The 22850-nt window shown below is 46.1% G+C and overlaps 1 protein-coding gene across 3 annotated transcripts in view; it reads left to right on the top strand.

The window, feature by feature from the left end:
- The window catches only part of TEX2 (testis expressed 2), a 71509-nt gene extending 48863 nt beyond the window's left edge, over positions 1-22646 (top strand). For 2 of the 3 annotated variants that reach the window (XM_068262335.1, XM_068262336.1), the window contains exons 7-12: positions 10163-10262; positions 10343-10475; positions 17174-17296; positions 19853-20062; positions 20334-20454; positions 22180-22646. In XM_068262335.1, the coding sequence (XP_068118436.1) occupies positions 10163-10262; positions 10343-10475; positions 17174-17296; positions 19853-20062; positions 20334-20454; positions 22180-22296 (804 nt within the window). In that variant the 3' untranslated portion in view covers positions 22297-22646. The remainder of the gene's footprint in view (positions 1-10162; positions 10263-10342; positions 10476-17173; positions 17297-19852; positions 20063-20333; positions 20455-22179) is intronic. The other variant, XM_068262337.1, reaches the window with a different exon arrangement.
- The last annotated feature ends 204 nt before the right edge of the window (positions 22647-22850 follow it).

Here is a 22850-nt window from a genome sequence, read left to right as displayed (position 1 = left end):
TGTCTTCTACCTGCATGAGACATTTCGTGAAATTCAGACGTTGCTAACGGCCATGGCTGAGATTTATGTACGTCACCATCACTACCATTAAAATAGCCCAAATAAACAGGTTTTTGTGACCCTAGGCTATGACCTCTTCGGCCTAGGGGCCCGAAACTCACCAGCCATGTTCCCCCTAAGGGTCCCTACAATGCTAGAAAATTTGCCACTGCTGAGCAATTGCCCTTTGAAAAGATGTGAGATTTTGGAACTGTAAATAGGAGGCCCTATGAAAGCCTATGGGGGATTTTTTTTTTTTTTGTTTACTAAATTTTTATTGAAAAACAAAGTCATATACAGACAAAGAATTCTCAGTAATGAGGTACATCAGCACATTTTACATTGTACATATTGATGTTGTTTTCCAAGCATATAGAAATAGTTTTTCCAGGTATATGTGCATATATGGTGCGATATCAAGGTGCTCAGAATGGAGTTAGCTAAACATAAGAGAATTCAGACTGCTTAATCCTTTAAAGATCAAATAAACCGTCTAAGGGAAACATATACATCCAGGGTCATATATCATTCCTGCTTCCAAGCCGATTTAAGGATTGTTGAGTGAAAAAGTATCAGAACTGGACCACTCTTCCCAATCGTAGTTATATTTAGGTATATTATCGTGCATGGTATGAATAATATAATCCATAAGTCGAATGTCTTCTATCCTGGAATAAACCTGTTCAAAAGGTACCGTGGGTTGTTTCCAGTTTCTCGCAATTGCCCACAATAAAGCGCTAATCATGACATAATACACCCGCTTCCATTTTTTAGGGATACTGGGGTTAGGAGCGAATAATAGTACATGATATGGTTCTAATGTGATTGTACGTACGGATAATGCACCCAGATCAACTTTAATCCTGTCCCAATGTATACTTACAGCACTGCAGTCCCAAAACAAGTGTTTCAGGGTGCCTTCACTCTGACATCCTCTGTAGCATTGTGAAGATACTGCTGGAAAAATTTTATGTAAATAAACAGGGGTCTTGTACCATCTGGTTGCTAATTTTAGTGCAGTGTCCTTCAATGCAGGCGTTCTAGTAGAGCTAATTCGGTTTAGGCCTACTTTATTCCATTCATGAATGTCCCAGTCAAGCTGCAGTTCCCTCTCCCAGTCTAGCATGCTCTTAGTTTTAGTCTCTTGTGTTAGATCAATTATGTGTAAATATATTCTAGAGATTATTCCAGAATTGGGTGCTGGAGTGAGATAAAGGTTTTCAAAAAATGTGCAATTAAGTCTAGCATTTGGAACAGTATTTTTTAAGAAGAAGTTCTTAATTTGTATGTATCTAAAATGCTCTACTGTAGGGGCATTATAATTAAATTGGATTAAAGAAAAAGGTAAAAATTTATCGCCTATCCAAAATCGGTTTGAGGTTGTCAAAGAGTTTGCTATCCACCATTGGAATGGTGAATGATCTTCAAATGCAGGGGGGAACTCTGGGTGGCCGACAAATGATAAACAAGGAGGTTTCATGGACTGCAGCTTCCACTTGACCCCATGAATATGCCATAATAAGAAAGAGTCTGCAACTATTAGGTTTAATGACTTGAGCTTTTTATAATTTGCCTTTTTAAGGGAAAGTATAGATGTTAAGTTGAAAGGGCTAACCGAGTCTCTTTCAAATTGTATCCAGGGTGTTTGTTTTTCTGGGTTAAACCATGCTATTAATTGTGCAAATCTAGCTGCCAAGTGATAATAAGAAAGATTAGGTAAGCCAATTCCACCCTTAGAGCTGTGTCTATATAGATAAATATTTTTAAATCTCGCTGATTTTCCGCCCCACACAAATTTGTTTAGTAATTTCTGCATTTTGGAAATTATCTGGTTTCCAGGATTTAAAGGAAGGGCTCTCATATAATATAGTACACGTGGCAATATCACCATTTTTATAGCAACTGCCTTGCCCAACCACGAGATCCTATACTGTGACCATTCCTTGAGTGTACTCTCAATATTTTTAAGTAATGGCTCATAGTTAGCCTTAATAAGGCCATCAAATGTAGGGGTTAATTTAATCCCCAGGTAAGACAGCTCTTTAGACACCCATTTGAAATCAAAGTTGGCTTTATATAATTTTATCACTTGTGTGGGTAAGTTTATAGGTAATGCTTGGGACTTTGAGGGGTTCACTTTGAGACCGGACAGTTCACCAAAGCGCTCTAGTAGTGGAAGTAATGTGGGCATGGATGTCAAAGGTTGTGATAGAAATAATAAAGCGTCGTCAGCATACAAGCTAAGTTTGTATTCTTTATCTTCTTTCATATAACCTTTAATATTGGGATTCGTTTGTATTGCAAGAGAGAGGGGTTCAATCGCTATGGAGAAGAGTAGCGGGGAAAGGGGGCACCCCTGCCTGGTACCTCTAGTGATCGGAATTGGATTGGAGAGAATACCTGGCAATCTCAATTTTGCCTGTGGAGTGTTATATAAAGCTAAAATTGCTTGGACAAATTCTCCTGAGAAGCCCATTTTAGAAAGTACTGCATGTAAATAGGGCCACAAGACAGAGTCGAACGCTTTATGTAGATCTAAACTCAAAAGAAGGAGTCTTTGATCATTCAGCTTAACGTCCTGTAAGATATTACAGGCCAATCTGGTGTTGTCTGTAGTTTGCCTCGCAGGGACAAAGCCAGACTGAGAGGGAGAGATTAACCACTTCTCTACCACGGGGTTTTTCACCTAAAAACCACAGCAATTTTCACATTTAAGGGAGGCAAGGGTTAATGGGCTTAATGGGGGTATAATTTATTTAAAAAAAACCTCACTGATGCTGATCAGTCACTAATGCTGTGTTAGTTATCTGAGATCCTCTCACGAGTGATCTCAGTAACTGTAACAGCATAGTGACTGATACAATGTTTACACACATTCTGCATGAATAAGCACTGTCATTGGCTTTGTGAACACATGTTCACATCAGCCAATCACAGACCAGCGGGTGCCCAACGCGTATGCACGTCCGCGTGCACGCGAACGCGGACGCGAACGCGCACGCGAACGCGATCGCGCACAGCAGGAAAATAAACAGGAGTTGCCTATCTACGCCCCTGTGACTCAGGTGAATTTTAAAGGGGCGTAGATAAGCGTGGCAGAGGTTGTTAAGTGGTTAAGTCTGTTATAACTGATGATAAACGGATGGCTAGGATCTTTGAGAAGATTTTAATATCATTGTTTATCAATGAGATAGGCCTATAGTTTTGTGGGAGGGTGTGGTCTAAATTGGGCTTTGGTATCAGAGACACAAATGCTCTGGTGAGGTCTGGAGGGAATTTCTGACCACCCAAAGCATCGTTATATAAAGAATGGAGCTGAGGGATAAGAATTTGTTTAAATTTCTTGAAATAAAGACCAGTGAAGCCATCAGGGCCTGGGGCTTTTGAATTTTTTAATGAGGAAATTGCAGCTTCAATTTCTTTGATAGAGATTGGAGCATTTAAGTGAGACTTTTGTTCATCAGTGATCCTAGATAATGGTAAAGACTCCAGCCATCCGTCTAGGTCAGGGTTTGGTAGTAGCTGAGGGGCGTGAAAGAGCTTAGTATAAAAATCTTCAAATATCTCAAGAACCTTGTGGGGAGCAGACTCAACTGCACCGTGTTTGTTTTGTAGCCTATATAAATGAGGAGGTTTATAGTATTGTGTCAGTTTTCTAGCAAATTGTGTGCTAGGTGAGTTGCCATAAAGTAAAAATCTTGCTTTAGAAAATTTCAACGTTTTCTCCACTGAGTCTGAAAGAAGCTGATTCAGTGCCTGTCTCTTTTCCCGGATCTGGATCAGCCTATCATGATCTAATGTAGAGCTATGCTGATTATATAAATTATCCAGCTCAGTCGTAAGCTTCAGAATTTTTGACAATCTTTCTTTTTTCCTCCTAGAAGCTAATTGTATAAGTTTTCCTCTCAATACAGTTTTGTGTGCAGCCCACAAGGTTCCAACAGACACCTCTCCATTATCATTCAACAGAAAATATTCTTCAAGAGATGCGTGGACTTCTTGTACAATTGCAGGGTCCTGTAATAATAAGTCATTAAGACGCCAACTTTCATGTGAGTATGGCATTCCAAGGAATCCCAGATTACCTGTGACAATGTGATGATCAGACCATACACAATGTTGAATATCTGAGGAAGTGGCATTAGCCATCAAGATGGGTGAGAGAAATAAGTAATCCAGCCTGGCATAAGTATTATGTGGATTAGAGTAAAAGGAGTATGATCTGTCCCCCATATTGAAGGCCCTCCAAAGGTCTGTTAATTGGTGCATTTTCAGGCATCTGCGAAGCACTTTAGGAAATGATTTACTAACCTCTGAAACTGAAATTCTATCAGATAAAGGATTACTCACGCAGTTCAAATCCCCTGCCACTATCAAATGGCCAGAGATATATTTATCAAGTATTATAAAAAAATCGCGGAAGAATGATGCTTGAGCTGAGCTTGGAGCATATATATTACATAATGTGACATCCTTCCCATTTAGAGAACCTTGTATAATCAGGAATCGAGACTCAGGGTCTTTATATGTCTTTATCGGATCAAAAGCAATGCCATTTCGGATCAGAATTGCAACGCCCCTAGTTTTATTTGTATATGTGGTAAAATATGCTTTTTGATAAGCCCTATCAAAAAATCTGGAGCAAGCCCCAGTATTGTAGTGAGTCTCCTGTAGAAACAGAATGTCAGCCTTAAGCTGTTTATACTGATTGAAGGCTTTCTTCCTTTTAGATGGGGAGTTAAATCCCTGTACATTGTGGCTAATTAGGCGAATGGCCATATTGAAAAGTATAGGAGAAATAGCTCAGAATTACTAAGGGCGGTGCAATTCCTTTGAGAGTGGCCCAGTATGTTCAAATCGGCTTGGAGTATGCGTTTTGTAAATAAAAGCAAAGTGTGAAATATCGACCCTGGAACAAGCATATCATAAACATTCAAAACAATAATGTTAAGGAAAAAATTAAAAAATAAGAGAACAGCTACATTAACAATCCTAAGTTCAATCATTACAATAGAACTAACAGTAGAGTAAGAAGTTCAACAGGTAACAACCCCAATATTATTTGGGAGTGAGTTCCTGTGATACAACAGCAGAAGGGATATAAATCCAAACGCTGAGGGGGGAGAATAATGCGCTAGGCCCAATCCAGAGGGAGCCGCTGCTATCTGAAGCTTAGTTCAAAATAGGTGCATTATAGGGTGAACAAAGATAGATTCTCAGTGTCATCCGTAATATAGAGGTGCAATACAAAAAAGTAATAATGCTTGCCAGTTCCAGTCTCACGTCAAGTAGGATCCTGTGACCTCGAGGGAGAGCTTCTTGCAGAAGAAGAGCCAGAACGATTCTTTGATTGTGACCAGATGGGGGTCAGAGGCCTTCGCTGTGATTGTGATTTCTGAGGAGACATCCTAGATAGGCCCAGCGAGACCAGCAGCTTTTCACCTTCTTTTGGTGACTGAATGATGTGTGTCTTGCCGTTCGATGTTACAATTAACTTAAAGGGATAACCCCATTTATAGCGAATTTGCTCCTTAATCAAGACCGAGGTGATTGCTTTCATGCTTTTACGCTTTTCCAAGGTGATCGGTGAGATATCTTGAAAAATTTGGATATCGTGATCCTCATATTTGATAGGCCCCACGGTTCTTGCGGCTTGTATGATTTGCTCTTTGATTAAGAAATCCTTCATGCATAGGATGATATCCCTCGGTGGCAAGTTTGGTGCTGGTAAAGCTCGGAGAGCTCGGTGCATTCTGTCGCATGTAAAAGCTCCAGCGGCCGTATCAGGCAACAGTGTTTTAAAGATGTTATTGACGTGCGGGATTAACTCCTGGTAAGATTCCGGAAGGCCCCTAATCCTCAAGTTGTTCCGCCGATTGCGGTTGTCTAGGTCCTCTGACTGTAACTTGAGCGCCTGTACAGAGTCCTGCAAAGATCCATGTTCAGCCTGTAGCTCTTTATGGGACTTAAGTAAGTCATCATGCTTAGTTTCAAGTAGGTCTGTTCTCCTGCCGAGAGAAGCGATCTCATGGGCTAATGTTTCTTCCACCCTTCGCAGCTCTGATTGAAACTTCCCCGCTAGCTTAGTGTACATCAGCTCCAGACTGTCTTCTAAGTCTCTTTTAGTAAGAGGTTTTTCCCGTTCAGGTCTTGATGCAGTCCAGTCTGGGCCTGTATCGGGCAGGGAGTCTTGTGACGCAGTTGGGGAGCTGCGGCCATCTTGGGTCGACATGGCTGCTACTCGCGGTCTGAGAAAATAGTCTGAGACTGACCTCTGTGTTGATGAGGATTCGGTCTTTCGCCTCCGAGACATGCACCAACAGTTCAGGAGGGGATGGCTTGTATTTTAGTGTCCAGCAGTGCTAAAGAACCCTCCGGTTAGCGGCAAATTGGATCAGTAACGAGCGGAGCTACTCCTCCATGCTTCCTCCTTCCGGCGCGTCGCGCATGCGCCCCCGCCTATGGGGGATTTTACCAATTTTGGACCCCTGTAACTCTGGTTTGCAGAGATGTAGGGACCCCATCTTTGGAATCCAAGTCTAACAATATGTCTTCTACCTGCATGAGACATTTCGTGAGATTCAGACGTTGCTAACGGCCATGGCTGAGATTTATGTACGTCACCATCACTACCATTGAAATAGCCCAAATAAACAGGTTTTTGTGACCCTAGGCTATGACCTCTTCGGCCTAGGGGCCCGAAACTCACCAGTCATGTTCCCCGTAAGGGTCCCTACGATGCTAGAAAATTTGGTACTGCTGAGCCATTGCCCTTTGAAAAGATATGAGATTTTGGAAAGTGAAATAGGAAGGCAATGAAAGCCTATGGGGGATTTTACCAATTTTGGAGCCCTGTAACTCTGGTTTGCAGAGATGTAGAGACCCCATCTTTGGAATCCAAGTCTAACAATATGTCTTCTACCTGCATGAGACATTTCGTGAAATTCAGATGTTGCTAACGGCCATGGCTGAGATTTATGTACGTCACCATCACTACCATTGAAATAGCCCAAATAAACAGGTTTTTGTGACCCTAGGCTATGACCTCTTCGGCCTAGGGGCCCGAAACTCACCAGTCATGTTCCCCCTAAGGGTCCCTACAATGCTAGAAAATTTGCCACTGCTGAGCAATTGCCCTTTGAAAAGATGTGAGATTTTGGAACTGTAAATAGGAGGCCCTATGAAAGCCTATGGGGGATTTTACCAATTTTGGACCCCTGTAACTCTGGTTTGCAGAGATGTAGGGACCCCATCTTTGGAATCCAAGTCTAACAATATGTCTTCTACCTGCATGAGACATTTCGTGAGATTCAGACGTTGCTAACGGCCATGGCTGAGATTTATGTACGTCACCATCACTACCATTGAAATAGCCCAAATAAACAGGTTTTTGTGACCCTAGGCTATGACCTCTTCGGCCTAGGGGCCCTGAAACTCACCAGTCATGTTCCCCCTAAGGGTCCCTACAATGCTAGAAAATTTGGTACTGCTGAGCCATTGCCCTTTGAAAAGATGTGAGATTTTGGAAAGTGAAATAGGGAGGCAATGAAAGCCTATGGGGGATTTTACCAATTTTGGACCCCTGTAACTCTGGTTTGCAGAGATGTAGAGACCCCATCTTTGGAATCCAAGTCTAACAATATGTCTTCTACCTGCATGAGACATTTTGTGAGATTCAGACGTTGCTAACGGCCATGGCTGAGATTTATGTACGTCACCATCACTACCATTGAAATAGCCAAAATAAACAGGTTTTTGTGACCCTAGGCTATTACCTCTTCGGCCTAGGGGCCCGAAACTCACCAGTCATGTTCCCCCTAAGGGTCCCTACAATGCTAGAAAATTTGCCACTGCTGAGCAATTGCCCTTTGAAAAGATGTGAGATTTTGGAACTGTAAATAGGAGGCCCTATGAAAGCCTATGGGGGATTTTACCAATTTTGGACCCCTGTAACTCTGGTTTGCAGAGATGTAGGGACCCCATCTTTGGAATCCAAGTCTAACAATATGTCTTCTACCTGCATGAGACATTTCGTGAGATTCAGACGTTGCTAACGGCCATGGCTGAGATTTATGTACGTCACCATCACTACCATTGAAATAGCCCAAATAAACAGGTTTTTGTGACCCTAGGCTATGACCTCTTCGGCCTAGGGGCCCGAAACTCACCAGTCATGTTCCCCCTAAGGGTCCCGACAATGCTAGAAAATTTGCCACTGCTGAGTAATTGCCCTTTGAAAAGATGTGAGATTTTGGAACTGTAAATAGGAGGCCCAATGAAAGCCTATGGGGGATTTTACCAAATTTGGAGCCCTGTAACTCTGGTTTGCAGAGATGGAGGGAACCCATCTTTGGAGCCCAAGTCTAACAATATGTCTTCTACCTGCATGAGACATTTCGTGAGATTCAGACGTTGCTAACGGCCATTGCTGCGATTTATGTATGTTAGACTCGCCACCATTGGAATTGCCCAAATAAACAGGTTTTGTGACCCTAGGCTATGACCTCTTCGGCCTAGGACTGCATTGAACGCGACCCACGCATTGTGCGCATTCTGGACAACACCAATTACTGGGTTTATACCCTTCTGGATCCACGGTACAAACACAATGTTCCAAAACTGCTTGAAGAAAGAGCCAGACAGGTCAAAATGGAAGAATACCAGCAGGCCCTTGTGGAGACTTTAGAGAGGAGATTGACATCCTCCCTCTCCTCTAGCCAGTTGTACGCCGACAGACTGACTTCCGCAAACCCAGGACGACCAGGAGGGCAGCAAACAACACAAGCCGCAGCTAGTGCCCAAAAAGGAATGGTATCGGCAGTGTCCTTGGAGTGGGAAAATTTTCTGACACCCATGCAGCAGCACACAGAACAGCAAGTGTGCAGATCCACCTCCAACACCGATCGCCTGGAGAAGATGGTCAAGGACTACATGTCAGATGGCGTAGCTGTGTTGAACAATCCATCTGCACCCTTCAACTATTGGGTATCGAAGCTAGACACCTGGCACAAACTGGCAATGTACGCAATAGAGGTGCTGGCTTGCCCGGCAGCCAGCGTTATGTCGGAACGCTGTTTCAGTGCTGCCGGAGGCATCGTCACAGATCGGCGGCGTATCCGCCTCTCCACAGAAAATGCAGACCGTCTGACTCAAATTAAAATGAATCAATCCTGGATTGGAAACGACTACGCAACACTCCCGGACCCCAACCAAGTAACATGAACAATGAACATCTGTGATGGGTTAGCGTTTCCGGTCCCTGTCTATTGAACCTCTCATCTGTATTACATTTATGACTGCATGGCGACAAAATGCAAATTGCTATCCGCACGCTTCTTGTCCTCATGCAAGGCCTGGGTTGTTGTGTCTCAAAGCGTGGCCTTCTCCTCCTGCGCCACCCTCCTCCTGTTCCATCACATGTGCTGCTGCTGGGTTAGCGTTACCGGTCCCTTTTCCTGGAACCTCTTATATGTATTACATTTATGACTGCATGCAGACAAAAAGCATGTTACCTGTGCAAAGAAAACAGACATTTCCCGCATTTAAAAGACAGTTTTCCCTTTGAAATTTTAAAATCGATTTTCTCAAAAACTATAAGCTCTTTTTGCTCAATTTTTTTTCCTCTTGTACCCACTCCCAAGGTGCACATACCCTGTAAATTTGGGGTATGTAGCATGTAAGGAGGCTTTACAAAGCACAAAAGTTCGGGTCCCCATTGACTTCCATTATGTTCGGAGTTTGTCTCGAACATCGCGGCCATGTTCGGCCCGAACCCGAACATCTAGATGTTCGCCCAACACTGTGTGCGTATAGTTTTTGTTTTTGTTTATATTCTTTAGTGAGTGCATGTATTTTTTGTTTGTTTTGAGTGACAAAAAGGCTAGAAATGGCCCTGCCATCAGGCACTATCAAGAAGGCTTATGCTTTTGATTTGATTATAGAGGGTGGTCTCCTCCACACTATCGAGCACGTATCTCTCCACCCACATATTGGCCTGACCTGAGGAGTGCAAGTGAATTTTCTTCTATTAAACTATCCATAAAATAACTCTTATCTGCTAGTGGACAAAGAAATGGACTCCATAGTAGTCTGTAATAAGCATACCCCCTTTGTCTTTCTGCAGCTACCATACTTCATGAATGAGCTGACGCTGACAGAACTGGATATGGGCATTTGTGTCCCGAAAATCCTGCAAGCCTATAAACCCACCATCGACCACAGAGGTAATGTCTTAAATGTCATGTGGTCTTCAGTATCATGGCTGGGCTATACCACTCATATTGATTGGGTGTCTCTTCCACAGGTCTTTGGACGGATCTGGAGATCTCCTATAATGGCTCCTTCCTCATGACTTTAGAGACAAAGATGAACTTGACCAAACTGGGGAAAGAGACCCTCCCCGAAGACCTAAAAGTGGGAGACATTGGCAAAGAGGGGTGAGTCCAGAGCACTGTTGGGTGGATGGCAGGGAATGCTGAGTAAAGTATTTCTGCTGAGGGGCAGGGGATGCTGGGTGGATGGCAGGTGATGCTAGGTATAGCAAGAGATGTTAAATAGAGCAAAGTATGCTAGGTGGGTGGTGGGCGATGCTGGATAGAAGAAAGCATTCTGGGTGATGGGATGTTGTGTAATGCAGATAATACTGGGTAGGTGGCTGGTTAGTGTAGAGCAAGCTGTGTTGGTGACATGCAATGCTGGAATAATTATTGGGAAGCAGGATAGAGCAAAGCATGCTGGGTAGGTAGCAAGGGGTGTGGGGTAGTGCTGACTGAGTGTTAGAAGAAGTGAGCATGCTAGTTTCCTAGCAGGGGATGCTGGGTAGAGCTGGATCATGCTGATTGGGTTGGAGAGCGTGCTGAGTGTTGTTGACAGAATGCTAGGTACAATGATTCTTATTGGGTAGAACAATGCTTGCTTGGTGGGTGGCAGATGATGCTGGATAGAGTGGAGCATGCTTGCTAAGTGGCAGGGGATGCTGGGTAGTGCAGAGCCTGCTGACTTGGTTGGAGAGGAAGCTTGGTAGAAAGGAGCATGCTAGGTTGCTGGCAGTGGGGTGCGGTGTAGAGTTGGGATCAAGTTGTCTAGGTGGCAGGGCATGCTGGATAGAGGGAAGCTGGCTCAGGAAGGCAGGGGATGCTGGGTACTGCAGTCCATGTCCATGGGTGCAAGGAGAGGCCAGGTAGAGGGAAGCATGTTGGGCTCCAGGAAAGGGATGCTGGGTAGGAAAGTGCATGCTGGTTCGAGCAGGATCTTGCTCTGAATGGGATGACAGGATGCTGGGAACATGCTTTGGTAGAGCAACGTATGTTTAGTTAATGGAAGGCAACGCATTGGGAAACTGGGTAGAGCAGGATCATGGTAAGTGGTTGGTAGGGCATGCTAGATAGAACAGACTTAGTGGGTGGCAGGGGACCCAGTGTTAGAGCAGAGCATGCCTGGTGGGATGTTTGATAGAGTATGTCTGAGTGACTTGTGATGCTGAGCAGAGCATGCTGAGTGCAGCTGGCCCATGGTGAGTGGGTGACAGGATGTTGGGTACAGTGGGTCATGCTAAGTAGACCATACTTTGCTGGGTAGATAACTGGAGATGCTGTATAGAGAGGAGCATGTTTGATGGGTGGCATGGGGTGCTGGATAGAGCAAAGCATTCTGGGTGGCTGGCAAGGGATGCTGGTTACAGAGGAGCATGTTCATTAGTTTACAGGGAATGTAAGTAGGGCCAGGCAGGTGTCATTGAATGCTGGGTAGAGCATGTATGGCAGGTGTCGGCAGAATCTGGGTAGTGCAAAGCATGTTTCGTGGGTAGCAGAGGATGCTAGTTATAGTGAAGCATGCTCAGCGCATGGCAGGGGATGCGGAGTAGAGTGCTCATGCTGGGTGGATGGCAGGGGATGCGGAGTAGAGTGCTCATGCTGGGTGGATGGCAGGGGATGCGGAGTAGAGTGCTCATGCTGGGTGGATGGCAGGGGATGCGGAGTAGAGTGCTCATGCTGGGTGGATGGCAGGGGATGCAGAGTTGAGTGCTCATGCTGGGTGGATGGCAGGGGATGCGGAGTAGAGTGCTCATGCTGGGTGGATGGCAGGGGATGCGGAGTAGAGTGCTCATGCTGGGTGGATGGCAGGGGATGCGGAGTAGAGTGCTCATGCTGGGTGGATGGCAGGGGATGCGGAGTAGAGTGCTCATGCTGGGTGGATGGCAGGGGATGCGGAGTAGAGTAGGCCATGCTGGGTGGATGGCAGGGGATGCGGAGTAGAGTGCTCATGCTGGGTGGATGGCAGGGGATGCGGAGTAGAGTGCTCATGCTGGGTGGATGGCAGGGGATGCGGAGTAGAGTGCTCATGCTGGGTGGATGGCAGGGGATGCGGAGTAGAGTGCTCATGCTGGGTGGATGGCAGGGGATGCGGAGTAGAGTGCTCATGCTGGGTGGATGGCAGGGGATGCGGAGTAGAGTAGGCCATGCTGGGTGGATGGCAGGGGATGCGGAGTAGAGTGCTCATGCTGGGTGGATGGCAGGGGATGCGGAGTAGAGTGCTCATGCTGGGTGGATGGCAGGGGATGCGGAGTAGAGTAGGCCATGCTTGGCGGGTGCTGGGGGATGCTAGGTAAATCGGAGCATGTTGACATTAGCAGGATAACGGCAGTTATACAGGTGTTTAACATATCTGTACATTTCTCCCATGTGCCTCCCTGTGCGAATCTGGAATTGGTGAGTATAATCTGCTAGTTTGCTATGAACACTGCATGCATGTACACACTGACACACTGACACACTATGTTTCGAAGTCTAATTCACAGTAGGGTGCACTGCAGTCATTTTTGACACACATCTGGTTCATTTGGACAATGAGTTGCTCCATTGTAATCTGATGATCAGCCATAGCAACCTGCGCAGCCAATGTTCACCCCTCACATCTCTGGATTGTACTGCCCCATAGCAACCAAGTCAGAATGTCAGAAAGGTTCAAAGGTTCCGTATGTCCACTCCACAGTACACATTGACTACAGTAGCCTGTAAACAGTTCAGACTGCACTATTATCAAAATGCCGCTGCCTTTGGCCCAGTAGCCTACGTGGATGCCTTTTTCATTGTTTTATAAACCACACTTCTTCCACATGACAACCACATGTTATCTTGGCAGTTTGCTGACATCCCACCTTATATGCCCAGGAATCTGCGTACGACAAGTACATTACTGATGTGATTCAGTATGCATCCAGGATAGTGGCTTTGACACTCACCAAACCCAACCCAGTCTCTTTCTGGTACAGTTTCTGGGCTTTAGACTTTGAGTGGAATCCGTTGTACATTCTGTAAATTGTGAGGAGCTTCTGGGTCTTCACATGAGCTCTCCATGTCTTCCTTTGGACGGTTTACCATTCTGGAAAGGTGCACCTGCTGCTCACATAAATCTTGTTCTTCCCATTGAGCAGGCTTCTTAGGTATCCACATGAGAAATGACATGCAAGCGCTCTTAATGCTATAAAAGTCTCTTTAAACTTTTCTTTATAATGGAGGTGTGGAGAAAGGTCAACAGTCAATCTGCCCTGAAATCTGGGCTTTCTCAAGACCATTAACCCCCTTGGATTCAAAAGGGGACACGTAAGGAATCCAAGTTACGCCTGCCTGGGAGACCATCCAATAGGCTGACGCGCTGCAAAGGGGTGCAGCGTTTGTGGGAAACATGGGTAATCTCATTACCTGGCACCTGCCGATAGTCACACAAGTACGACACCCTGATCAGCGTTTATTGTCCGCAGAAATTACTCTGTGTACTTTTGCGCTGCACGCTGGAACAAAGCAACGATACGTACTACCAGTCGCATCCACCGTGTACGAAAGTCTAGTTTCACGATTCACTCTGGGCAGTGCCGGTTCTAGTAACGAGAGCCCCTGGGCAAAATTATCCCAGGGGCCCCCAACAGACACCCTTTGACCAAAAAGTTGCATTAGGGGCCCTTTGTTGCAGCCACATTTCCCCCCAGGGCACTTGAGCTTGCGGCTATCAGTCTGTAGTTCCATGCACTTCCAGACTTTATCCTCGCAGGGGTGCCTCTCCTCCATGACCTGGCGCATGTTATTACATGATAACATGCCGAGGGTCACCGAGAAGATGCAGCCAGTGGTGGTTGAAGATGGGAGTGCACAGAGCCTTAGACTGAATGAGGAGTGTGCCTGCCAGCACAGGTGGGACACTATCCCAAAAACTCTGCAGAGGCCCCAGGAGCAACAGTTAGGTTGGGAAGGAAACACCTTGGGGACCCCTACAGGCTCTGAGGTCCTGGGACAATTGCCCCTCTGTCTCTATGGGGCGCCAGCCCTGAATCTGGAATGTCCTGTGTACTAACTCATGTCTATGGCAGAGGTGGAAACACCGCCATCTTGTGTACAAAATTTAAAGCCAGCAGTTCATCATAGGCCAGAGACAGTTGCAGGACTTTGCATAGAGCGAACCGCATAATTCACATGATTTGTAATGAAAAAACAGGAACATTGTATATAAAGAAAGAGCAGAGGGTGTCAAATTCTATTAGGGGAACACTCTATGAAGTGATTCCACCCACTTTACCACACTTAACATTCACCTTGCCTTAAAGTGAACCTCCGGACTAAAAATCTACTCAGCAGAACTGAAAAGACTTGGTGTTTAACAGTTTCACAGCATCAGAACTTTGTTTTTCTTACCAAAGCATCATTTTTAGCTGCATTTTTAGCTAAGCTCCACCCATTAAAGAAAAAAAGCTCAGGCTTTTTTTCCCCTGATGCTGTGCAAAGCATGATGGGATTTCCTATGTTGTTGTTCACGTTGCCTAGCAACTAGGAGAGGTGCTCAGAACACAGGACAGTTGGAACTGTGTCTCATGCTCCCTGTCACCTCCTTTCAACCAAAAAGATGGCTTCCATCATGAAATCAAACATTTGCCTGTTTTTTTAAAACAGGGTGGGTAAGAGATTATATTACCTATTTTAATTAACATAACTAATGTAACTTAATGACAGTATGCTTGTTTAGGGTGGAGTTTCTCTTTAATACAAATTTCTCCATATATACAACCATAAGCCAACTCTGTTGGCACCTATCCAGTGGTCTCAGCCAGCCTCAGTGTGCCATCCAGCATTGTTGGACATAATGCATAGTTTAAAAAGAAAGGAATTGAAAAGCAGATTCATATGTACAAACATCATCACCCAGGAATCAGAGAGAAAGCGAGAGAGCAGTGTGACATAATATGCAATATTATAAAAAGATGCCCCTATCTACCCCATCATTAAAGACTAGCAGACCATCTGCCTCTAACCACATTATCCATTTACTTACTATTTGCTTTAACTTACTTTCCTTATCTACTCCTCCCATTTCTGTGCTCCCAACTTTAACTACTCCAAAAAATTGTAAGCAATCTGAAACCCTTCCATGTTCTGACCTATTATGATCGATGAGTCTTTTCGACCTTTTCTATTTTTCATCGCCTTGTAATGTTCATAAAACCTCTCCATCATTTTAGCGTGAGGTCTTCCCAATATATATAAGATTACAGGGACAAGTTTTACAGCATACACTACCATATGTATGTGCCAGTTAAAGAAGTGATTCAACCTATTCATCTTGCCTAGGTGGATAAACCATTTCCTTGTCCTCATCTTGCCACATTAAGGACAGGTGCCACAAGAGATAGTTCCCCATTACCCTGGTTCGGTTCAACCAAGTCCTCGTACTTGGAGTTTTAACTTCTGTTCCCTGTAGAAGGGTTTTTCTACCACACAGGCATTTTATGATGAAGCAAGTCACTTTGGTACTGAGATGGTGCCACGTAGTACCTGTTATCGGCGTGGCTATAACTGTAATGCTACAGTCCGTGCTGTGTGGCTGTAAGAGTCGGTTCACACTTGTTTCAAAACCTTATTCATATTGTCCGTTTTTTGCCCCAGACAGAAACGGAGCCACGGATACCAATGATAAAAATAGCGGCCATCTTCACACAGTGCAAAAAATGGCTCTGTGGGACCCAGTTTAGAAAAGTAAATGGAGAGTCCGGATTTTGCAGATTTTCATAGAGCCCGGATACCAGCAGAGACAATGAATCCAACACAAAAGGGATACATATGTTACCTGCTTCCGCCTGCATCATGGTTACCATGGTTCTCTTCCTTCCTGGTGGCCTGCAGCGGCGGTCTCCCCGATGTGATGACGTCACATGCTTGCGTCATGTCGGGGAGAGCGCCACTGTGGTCCACCAGGCAGGACGGGAACCATAGTAAAAACAATGCCGGCTGAAGCAGGTAACGTATGTATCCCTGCCTCCCCGCCTGCTGAGCTGCCTCCTCGCGCGTGCTCACACCACCATCCGCACAGTCACAAATAGCCCAGAGCCCTGTGCTGCCATCTCACCTCCACCACTATCATGAGTCTACAAATAAGATGCAATGGGGTGAAACAGCAGCTAGCTCGGGGCCCAGGGGGCTCACTTTTCTGGGTGGGTGTAGGGGGCTCCCAATTTACCTTTGCCCCACGGCCCTCATACCCCTCAAACCAGCACTGGCCCTTTAAGGACACGTTCTTGGCAGACGTTTTCAGTTCTGAAAACGTGTGCTACAAAATGCAACCACTTTGAAAAAACGGATCAGTTTAAAATGCATTTCCGATATGGAGCCGAACCTCATTCTGGTGCCGGCGATATTCTGACCTTCCCCAGAGTTGCAATGACTCAGAGGGGGAATAGTATTTTACACCTGGGCATTTCAGCGGCTGCAGGGTGAGCCGTCATTTGGCTCATCCTGCGCCCAACTGACTGGCGATGTACTAATGTCTATGTTTTATGACCCCTAATTAGCTATCAAGTGAGTGCTACACTACAGTCAGACTGCAAAGAAACTGTCATTAAGAGCCCTGTATTCTTACAGTGAGATGAATGAAAGAAGGAACACAGGCTAGTCCTAACTAGGTTTGGGATATACACAATACGTACACGTTTATCTCCAAAGGATTTTCAAACTTTTTTTTATTATATACATACTCCCACATTGATGTGCTACATTTGTGTTCTTTATTTAAAACCTGTGAAGGTTGTATTGCAGTTTGCTGTTTTTTTAAGGCAAAGGCACAACTTGACATCCCCTCCACCTCTTTCTATCAGGACCAGGCCAAGAGCATACTACCTGGCAGACAGTGATGAAGAGTCTTCCAGTGCTGGTTCCTCTGATGAGGAAGATGCACCTGAGACATCAGGAGACAAGCAGCTGATGCCAGGAGCAGAGGGGTAAGAATAATCACATAGTGATAACTACAGCTTTGTCCAGTCCCACTCGCAGCCTGCCCTGCTCATCACAGCATTTCTGTCCTGCAGCCTGTCTGTAGCTCTGTCCTGTCCTACCCACAGTCTGCCCTGCCCATCCCAGCCTTTCTGTCCTGCAGCCTTCTGTAGCTCTGTCCTGTCCCACCCACAACCTGCCCTACAGCCTTCCCTGCCTATCCCAGCATTAATCTTCTGCAGCCTGTCTGTAGCTCTGTCCTGTCCCACTCACAACCTGCCCTGCCCATCACAACCTTTCTGTCCTGCAGCCTGTCTGTAGCTCTGTCCTGTCCTACCCACAGTCTGCCCTGCCCATTCTAGCCTGTCTGTAGCTGTCCTGCCTCACCCACAACCTGCCCTACAGCCTTCCATTCCTATCCCAGCCTTAATCTTTTGCAGCCCATCTGTAGCTCTGGCCTGTCTCACCCACCCACAGCCTGACCTGCCCATCCCAGCCTTTCTGTCCTGTAGCCTGTCTGTAGCTCTGTCCTGTCCCACCCACACCATGCCCTGCCCATCACAACCTTTCTGTCCTGCGGCCTGTCTGTAGCTTTGTCCTGCCCCACCCACAGCCTGTCCATCACAGCATTTCTGTCCTGCAGCCTGTCTGTAGCTCTGTCCTGTCCCACCCTCGACCTTCCCATCACAACCTTTCTGGCCGGCGGCCTGTCTGTAGCTCTGTCCTGACTCCCCCACAGCCTGTCCATCTTAGCCTTTCTATCCTGCAGCCTGTCTGTAGCTCTGTCTTGTCCAACCTACAGCCTGCTCTGTCTATCCAGCCTTTCTGTCCTGCAGCTTGTCTATAGCTCTGTCCTGTCCTGCCCATCCCATCCAGTAGTTCTGTCCTGCAGCCTTTCTGTAGCTCTGTCCTGTCCCACCCACAACCTGCCCAGCCCATCACAACCTTTATGTCCTGCAGCCTGTCTGTAGCTCTGTCCTGTCCCACCCACAACCTGCCTTGCCCATCACAACCTTTCTGTCCTGCAGCCTGTCTGTAGCTCTGTCCTGTCCTACCCACAGTTTGCCCTGCCCATTCCAGCCTGTCTGTAGCTCTGTCCTATCCCACCCACAACCTGCCCTACAGCCTTCCCTGCCTATCCCAGCCTTAATCTTCTGCAGCCAGTCTGTAGCTCTGGCCTGTCTCACCCATCCACAGCCTGACCTGCCCATTTCAGCCTTTCTGTCCGGCAGCCTGTCTGTAGCTCTGTCCTGACTCACCCACAGCCTGCCCATCCCAGCCGTTCTGTCCTGTAGCATGTCTGTAGCTCTTTCCTGTCCAACCTACAGCCTGCTCTGTCTATCCAGCCTTTGTGTTCTGCAGCCTGTTTGTAGGTCTGTCCTGTCCCCATACCCTGCCTTGCCCATCACAACCTTTCTGGCCTGCATCCTGTCTGAAGCTCTGTAGCCAGGAGCAGAGGGGTAAGAATAATTGCATTGTGATAACTACAGCTCTGCCCTGTCCTACCCACAGCCTTTCTTTCCTGCAGCCTGTCTGTAGGTCTGTCCTGTCCCACCCACAACCTGCCTTGCCTATCCCAGCCATAATCATCTGCAGCCCATCTGTAGAGCTATCCTCTCCCACCCACAGCCTGCCCAGCCATGCCCATCACAGCCTTTCTGTCCTGTAGCCTGTCTGTAGCACTATCCTGTCTCACCCACCCAAGCCTGCCCTGCTCATCACAGCCTTTGTCTTGCAGCCTGACTTGTAGCTTTGTCCTGTCCCACCCACAGCCTGACCCACCCATCACAGCCTTGTGTCCTGTAGCCTGTCTGTAGCTCTGTCCTGTCCCACCCACAGTCTGCCCATCCCAGTCTTTCTGTCCTTGCAGCCTGTCTTGTAGCTCTGTCCTGTCTCACCCACAGCCTGACCCGCCCATCAAAGCCTTGTGCCCTGTAGCCTGTCTGTCGCTCTGTCCTGTCCCACCTACAGCCTGCCCTGCTCATCACATCCTTTCTTTCCTTGCAGCCTGTCTTGTAGCTCTGTCCTGTCCCACCCACAGCTTGGCCCGCTCATCACAGCCTTTGTTTCCTTGCAGCCTGTCTGTAGCTCTGTCCTGTCCCACCCACAGCTTGACCCACCCATCACAGCCTTGTTTTCCTGTAGCCTGTCTGTAGCTCTGTCCTGTCCCACCCACAGCCTGCTCTGCCCCTCCCAGCCTTTCTTTCCTGCAGCCTGTCTGTCGCTCTGTCCTGACCCACCCACAGCCTGACCCACTCATCCCAGGTTTTCTGTCCTGCAGCTTGTCTATAGCTCTGTCGTGTCCCCCCCCCCCCCCCCCCCCCCACAGCCTGTCCTGCCCATCCCATCCAGTTTTTCTGTCCTGCAGCCTGTCTGTAGGTCTGTCCTGTCTCACCCTCAGCCTGCCCTGGTTCTCCCAGCCTTTCTGTCCTGCAGCCTGTCTGTAGCTCTCTCTCTCTGTATATCAACCTGTTTGTAGCTCTGTGTTTCACTCTCTTCGGTTATGTTTCACTCTATACACTGTTCTGTCTGTGCTTGGTATAATGAGTAATATTTTCTGGCAGGTATGCAGGCCCCCATCGCACCAGTAAGATCATGAGGTTTGTAGATAAGATCACCAAGTCAAAGTATTTCCAGAAAGCCACAGAGACAGAATTTATAAAGAAGAAGATGGAAGAAGTCTCCAATACTCCACTGGTGCTAACCGTGGAGGTCCAGGAGTGCCGAGGAACTCTTGCCATTAACATTCCACCGCCACCTACTGATCGCATATGGTAAGTGCAATGTCAGCCATATGAGCGGGAACCACATGTTTAATCTCTTGGGCAAGGGTTGACACCATCAGCTGTTCCTCAAGATATCAGTCCAACCATTGCTTGGTGTTGATACTGCATATAACCACGACATCTGCTGGTCAGTACTGCAGTACTAGTTTATACTGTAGTGGGCTGTGTAATAACACAGTATTGGGCTTCGGGAGATGTTGTGACTTCACAGGTGTTGCATTGTAGTATTGTATTGATATGATGATCTCCCTTTATGCAGGTACGGATTCCGCAAGCCGCCACACCTAGAGCTAAAAGCGCGACCCAAACTCGGGGACAGAGAGGTGACATTGGTACATGTGACAGAGTGGATCGAGAAGAAGCTGGAGCAGGAATTCCAGGTGTGTATAGATGAGTAGGCCAACACCTTGTGACCTATACAATTTTATTTTTTAATCAAAAAATATTGTCAGTTGAGAAGAAATCAAGGCCTTACACACTGATAGCAATATTGGGTAGATTTCATCCAAAATATTGATAGAATTTGTGTTTTGATCACTCACAGTTGTGGTGAGATCGATGTCACAGCGCATGGCCAGAAACTGAATAAGAATTGGCTGTCATTTCCATGGACTGTAGATTGACTTAATAACAACTATTTTCAGCCCAATATCTACAGTGGGATGCGAAAGTTTGGGCAACCTTGATAACCATCATGATTTTCCTGTATAAATCATTGGTTGTTACAATAAAAAATGTCAGTTAAATATATCATATAGGAGACACACAGTGATATTCCATGCATAACACCCCTTGTTATGTCCAAATAACTCAATTTTAGTTTCATCATTCCTCAGCACCTTATTCCAAAATAAAGCTGGGTTGTCTAAATGTGCTTTAGCATACCTTAAGCGGCTCTGTTTGTGCTGTGGGTGGAGAAAAGGCTTCCTCTGCATCACTCTCACATACAGCATCTCCTTGTGTAAAGTGCACCGAATGGTTGTACGATGCACAGTGACTCCATCTGCAGCAAGATGATGTTGTAGGTCTTTGGTGCTAGTCTGTGGGTTGACTGACTGTTCTCACCATTCGTCGCTTCTGTCTATCTGAGATTTTTCTTGGTCTGCCACTTTGAGCCTTAACTTGAACTGAGCCTGTGGTCTTCCGCTTCCTCAGTATGTTCCTAACTGTGGAAACAGACAGCTGAAATCTCTGAGACCGCTTTCTGTATCCTTCCCCTAAACCATGATGGTGAACAATCTTTGTCTTCAGGTCATTTGAGAGTTGTTTTGAGACCGCCATGTTGCTACTCTTCGGAGAAAATTAAAAGAGGAGGGAAGCTTACAATTCACCTCCTTAAATATTCTTTCTCATAATTAGATTCACCTGTGTATGTAGGTCAGGGGTCACTGAGCTTACCAAGCCAATTTGAGTTTCAATAATTAGTTCTAAAGGTTTTGGAATCAATAAAATGACAACAGTGCCCAAATGTAATGTATGCACCTGCCTAATTTTATTTATACAATTATTACGCACTTTCTGTAAATCCAATAAACGTCATTTCACTTCTCAGATATCACTGTGTGTGTCTCCTATATGATATATTTAACTGATATTATTTATTGTAACAACCAACGATTTATACTGGAAAATCATGACGATTAACAAGGTTGCCCAAACATTCGCATCCCACTGTATCATTTTTTTTAATTGATCCAAATAGCCATTCACCCTCAATTCAAGAATCAAATTTAAAGGTCAAAATAAAAATGGTGTGTGTGTGTTGTGTGGTGTGGTGTGTTGTGGTGTGATCACCTTAAAAGTGTGCATGTGCAGCCTTACTACTTCCCTTCTTTCATTTTCATTGTCCTTTCCCCAACCCCTCTTCCTCTGTTTCTCTTTACCTTTATATCTCCCTACCACCTTGCTATGTATTTTCTGCTGCTGCCTCTTCTTTCTCTTTCACCATCCCACCCCTGTTCTCTCTGACCTGCCAACACCACCACGTTGTGCGTGCCCCCTCTGTCTGTCTCCCTTTTACTCTCCTTCCCCCATCTCTCCCCCTTTTTCTCTCCACATCCCACAAATGTGTCACGCCTCCCCTTTTGTGTCTCTTCTCACTGCAGAAAATATTTGTCATGCCAAACATGGACGACGTGTATGTGACGATAATGCACTCCTCCATGGACACGCGATCCTACAAAGATTCAGACGTGGTGGTGACGGCACCGGAAGCCCCTTGAAATGTGAAGCGCTGGATGTTTACAGTATTAGACTTCTCCTTGTATTCTATTTAATGTGTGCTGTGTACGTCACTTACTGCCTCAGCAGTGCTGCAGCTCCTCCATGTTCTCCTGGGAAGGGTTCACAGACAAAAACCTTTCTCCGCCAATACAAAACCCCAAGAGACCATCCACAATTGCTGCAGTCACACCTCCATTTATTAGACTCTTGTATCCTGGGGAGACACGCAACTGGAGGTCAACACTCAGTATGTGTGTATATTAGAGCAAATAATTTAAAATGCAAATTCAAAAAGGGTGAAGAGATTAGAGGTGACTGTTAGAGTGGAAGGTGGGGAAAAGGAGAGAATAGGTGGAAATGCAAAGGGGGGGGGGGGGGGGGGGGGGATTCAACAGGTGAAAAGGAGGGTTGTGTGGGGAGGAAGAGTAGATGGGAAGTAGATTGAGGAGACAGGAAGATACCTGGCAATAATAATGGTGGGAGGAGGTGCAGGAGATGGGGTGTATGAGGCAGGAATTGGTCGATAGGCGTTAGGTGGGCACCTGTTGAGATA

The sequence above is a fragment of the Hyperolius riggenbachi genome, chromosome 12, assembly GCF_040937935.1.
Source record: "Hyperolius riggenbachi isolate aHypRig1 chromosome 12, aHypRig1.pri, whole genome shotgun sequence".
Taxonomy (NCBI): domain Eukaryota; kingdom Metazoa; phylum Chordata; class Amphibia; order Anura; family Hyperoliidae; genus Hyperolius; species Hyperolius riggenbachi.
Note: the sequence above shows the minus strand (reverse complement) of the source record. Positions and strands in the feature narration are given on the sequence as shown.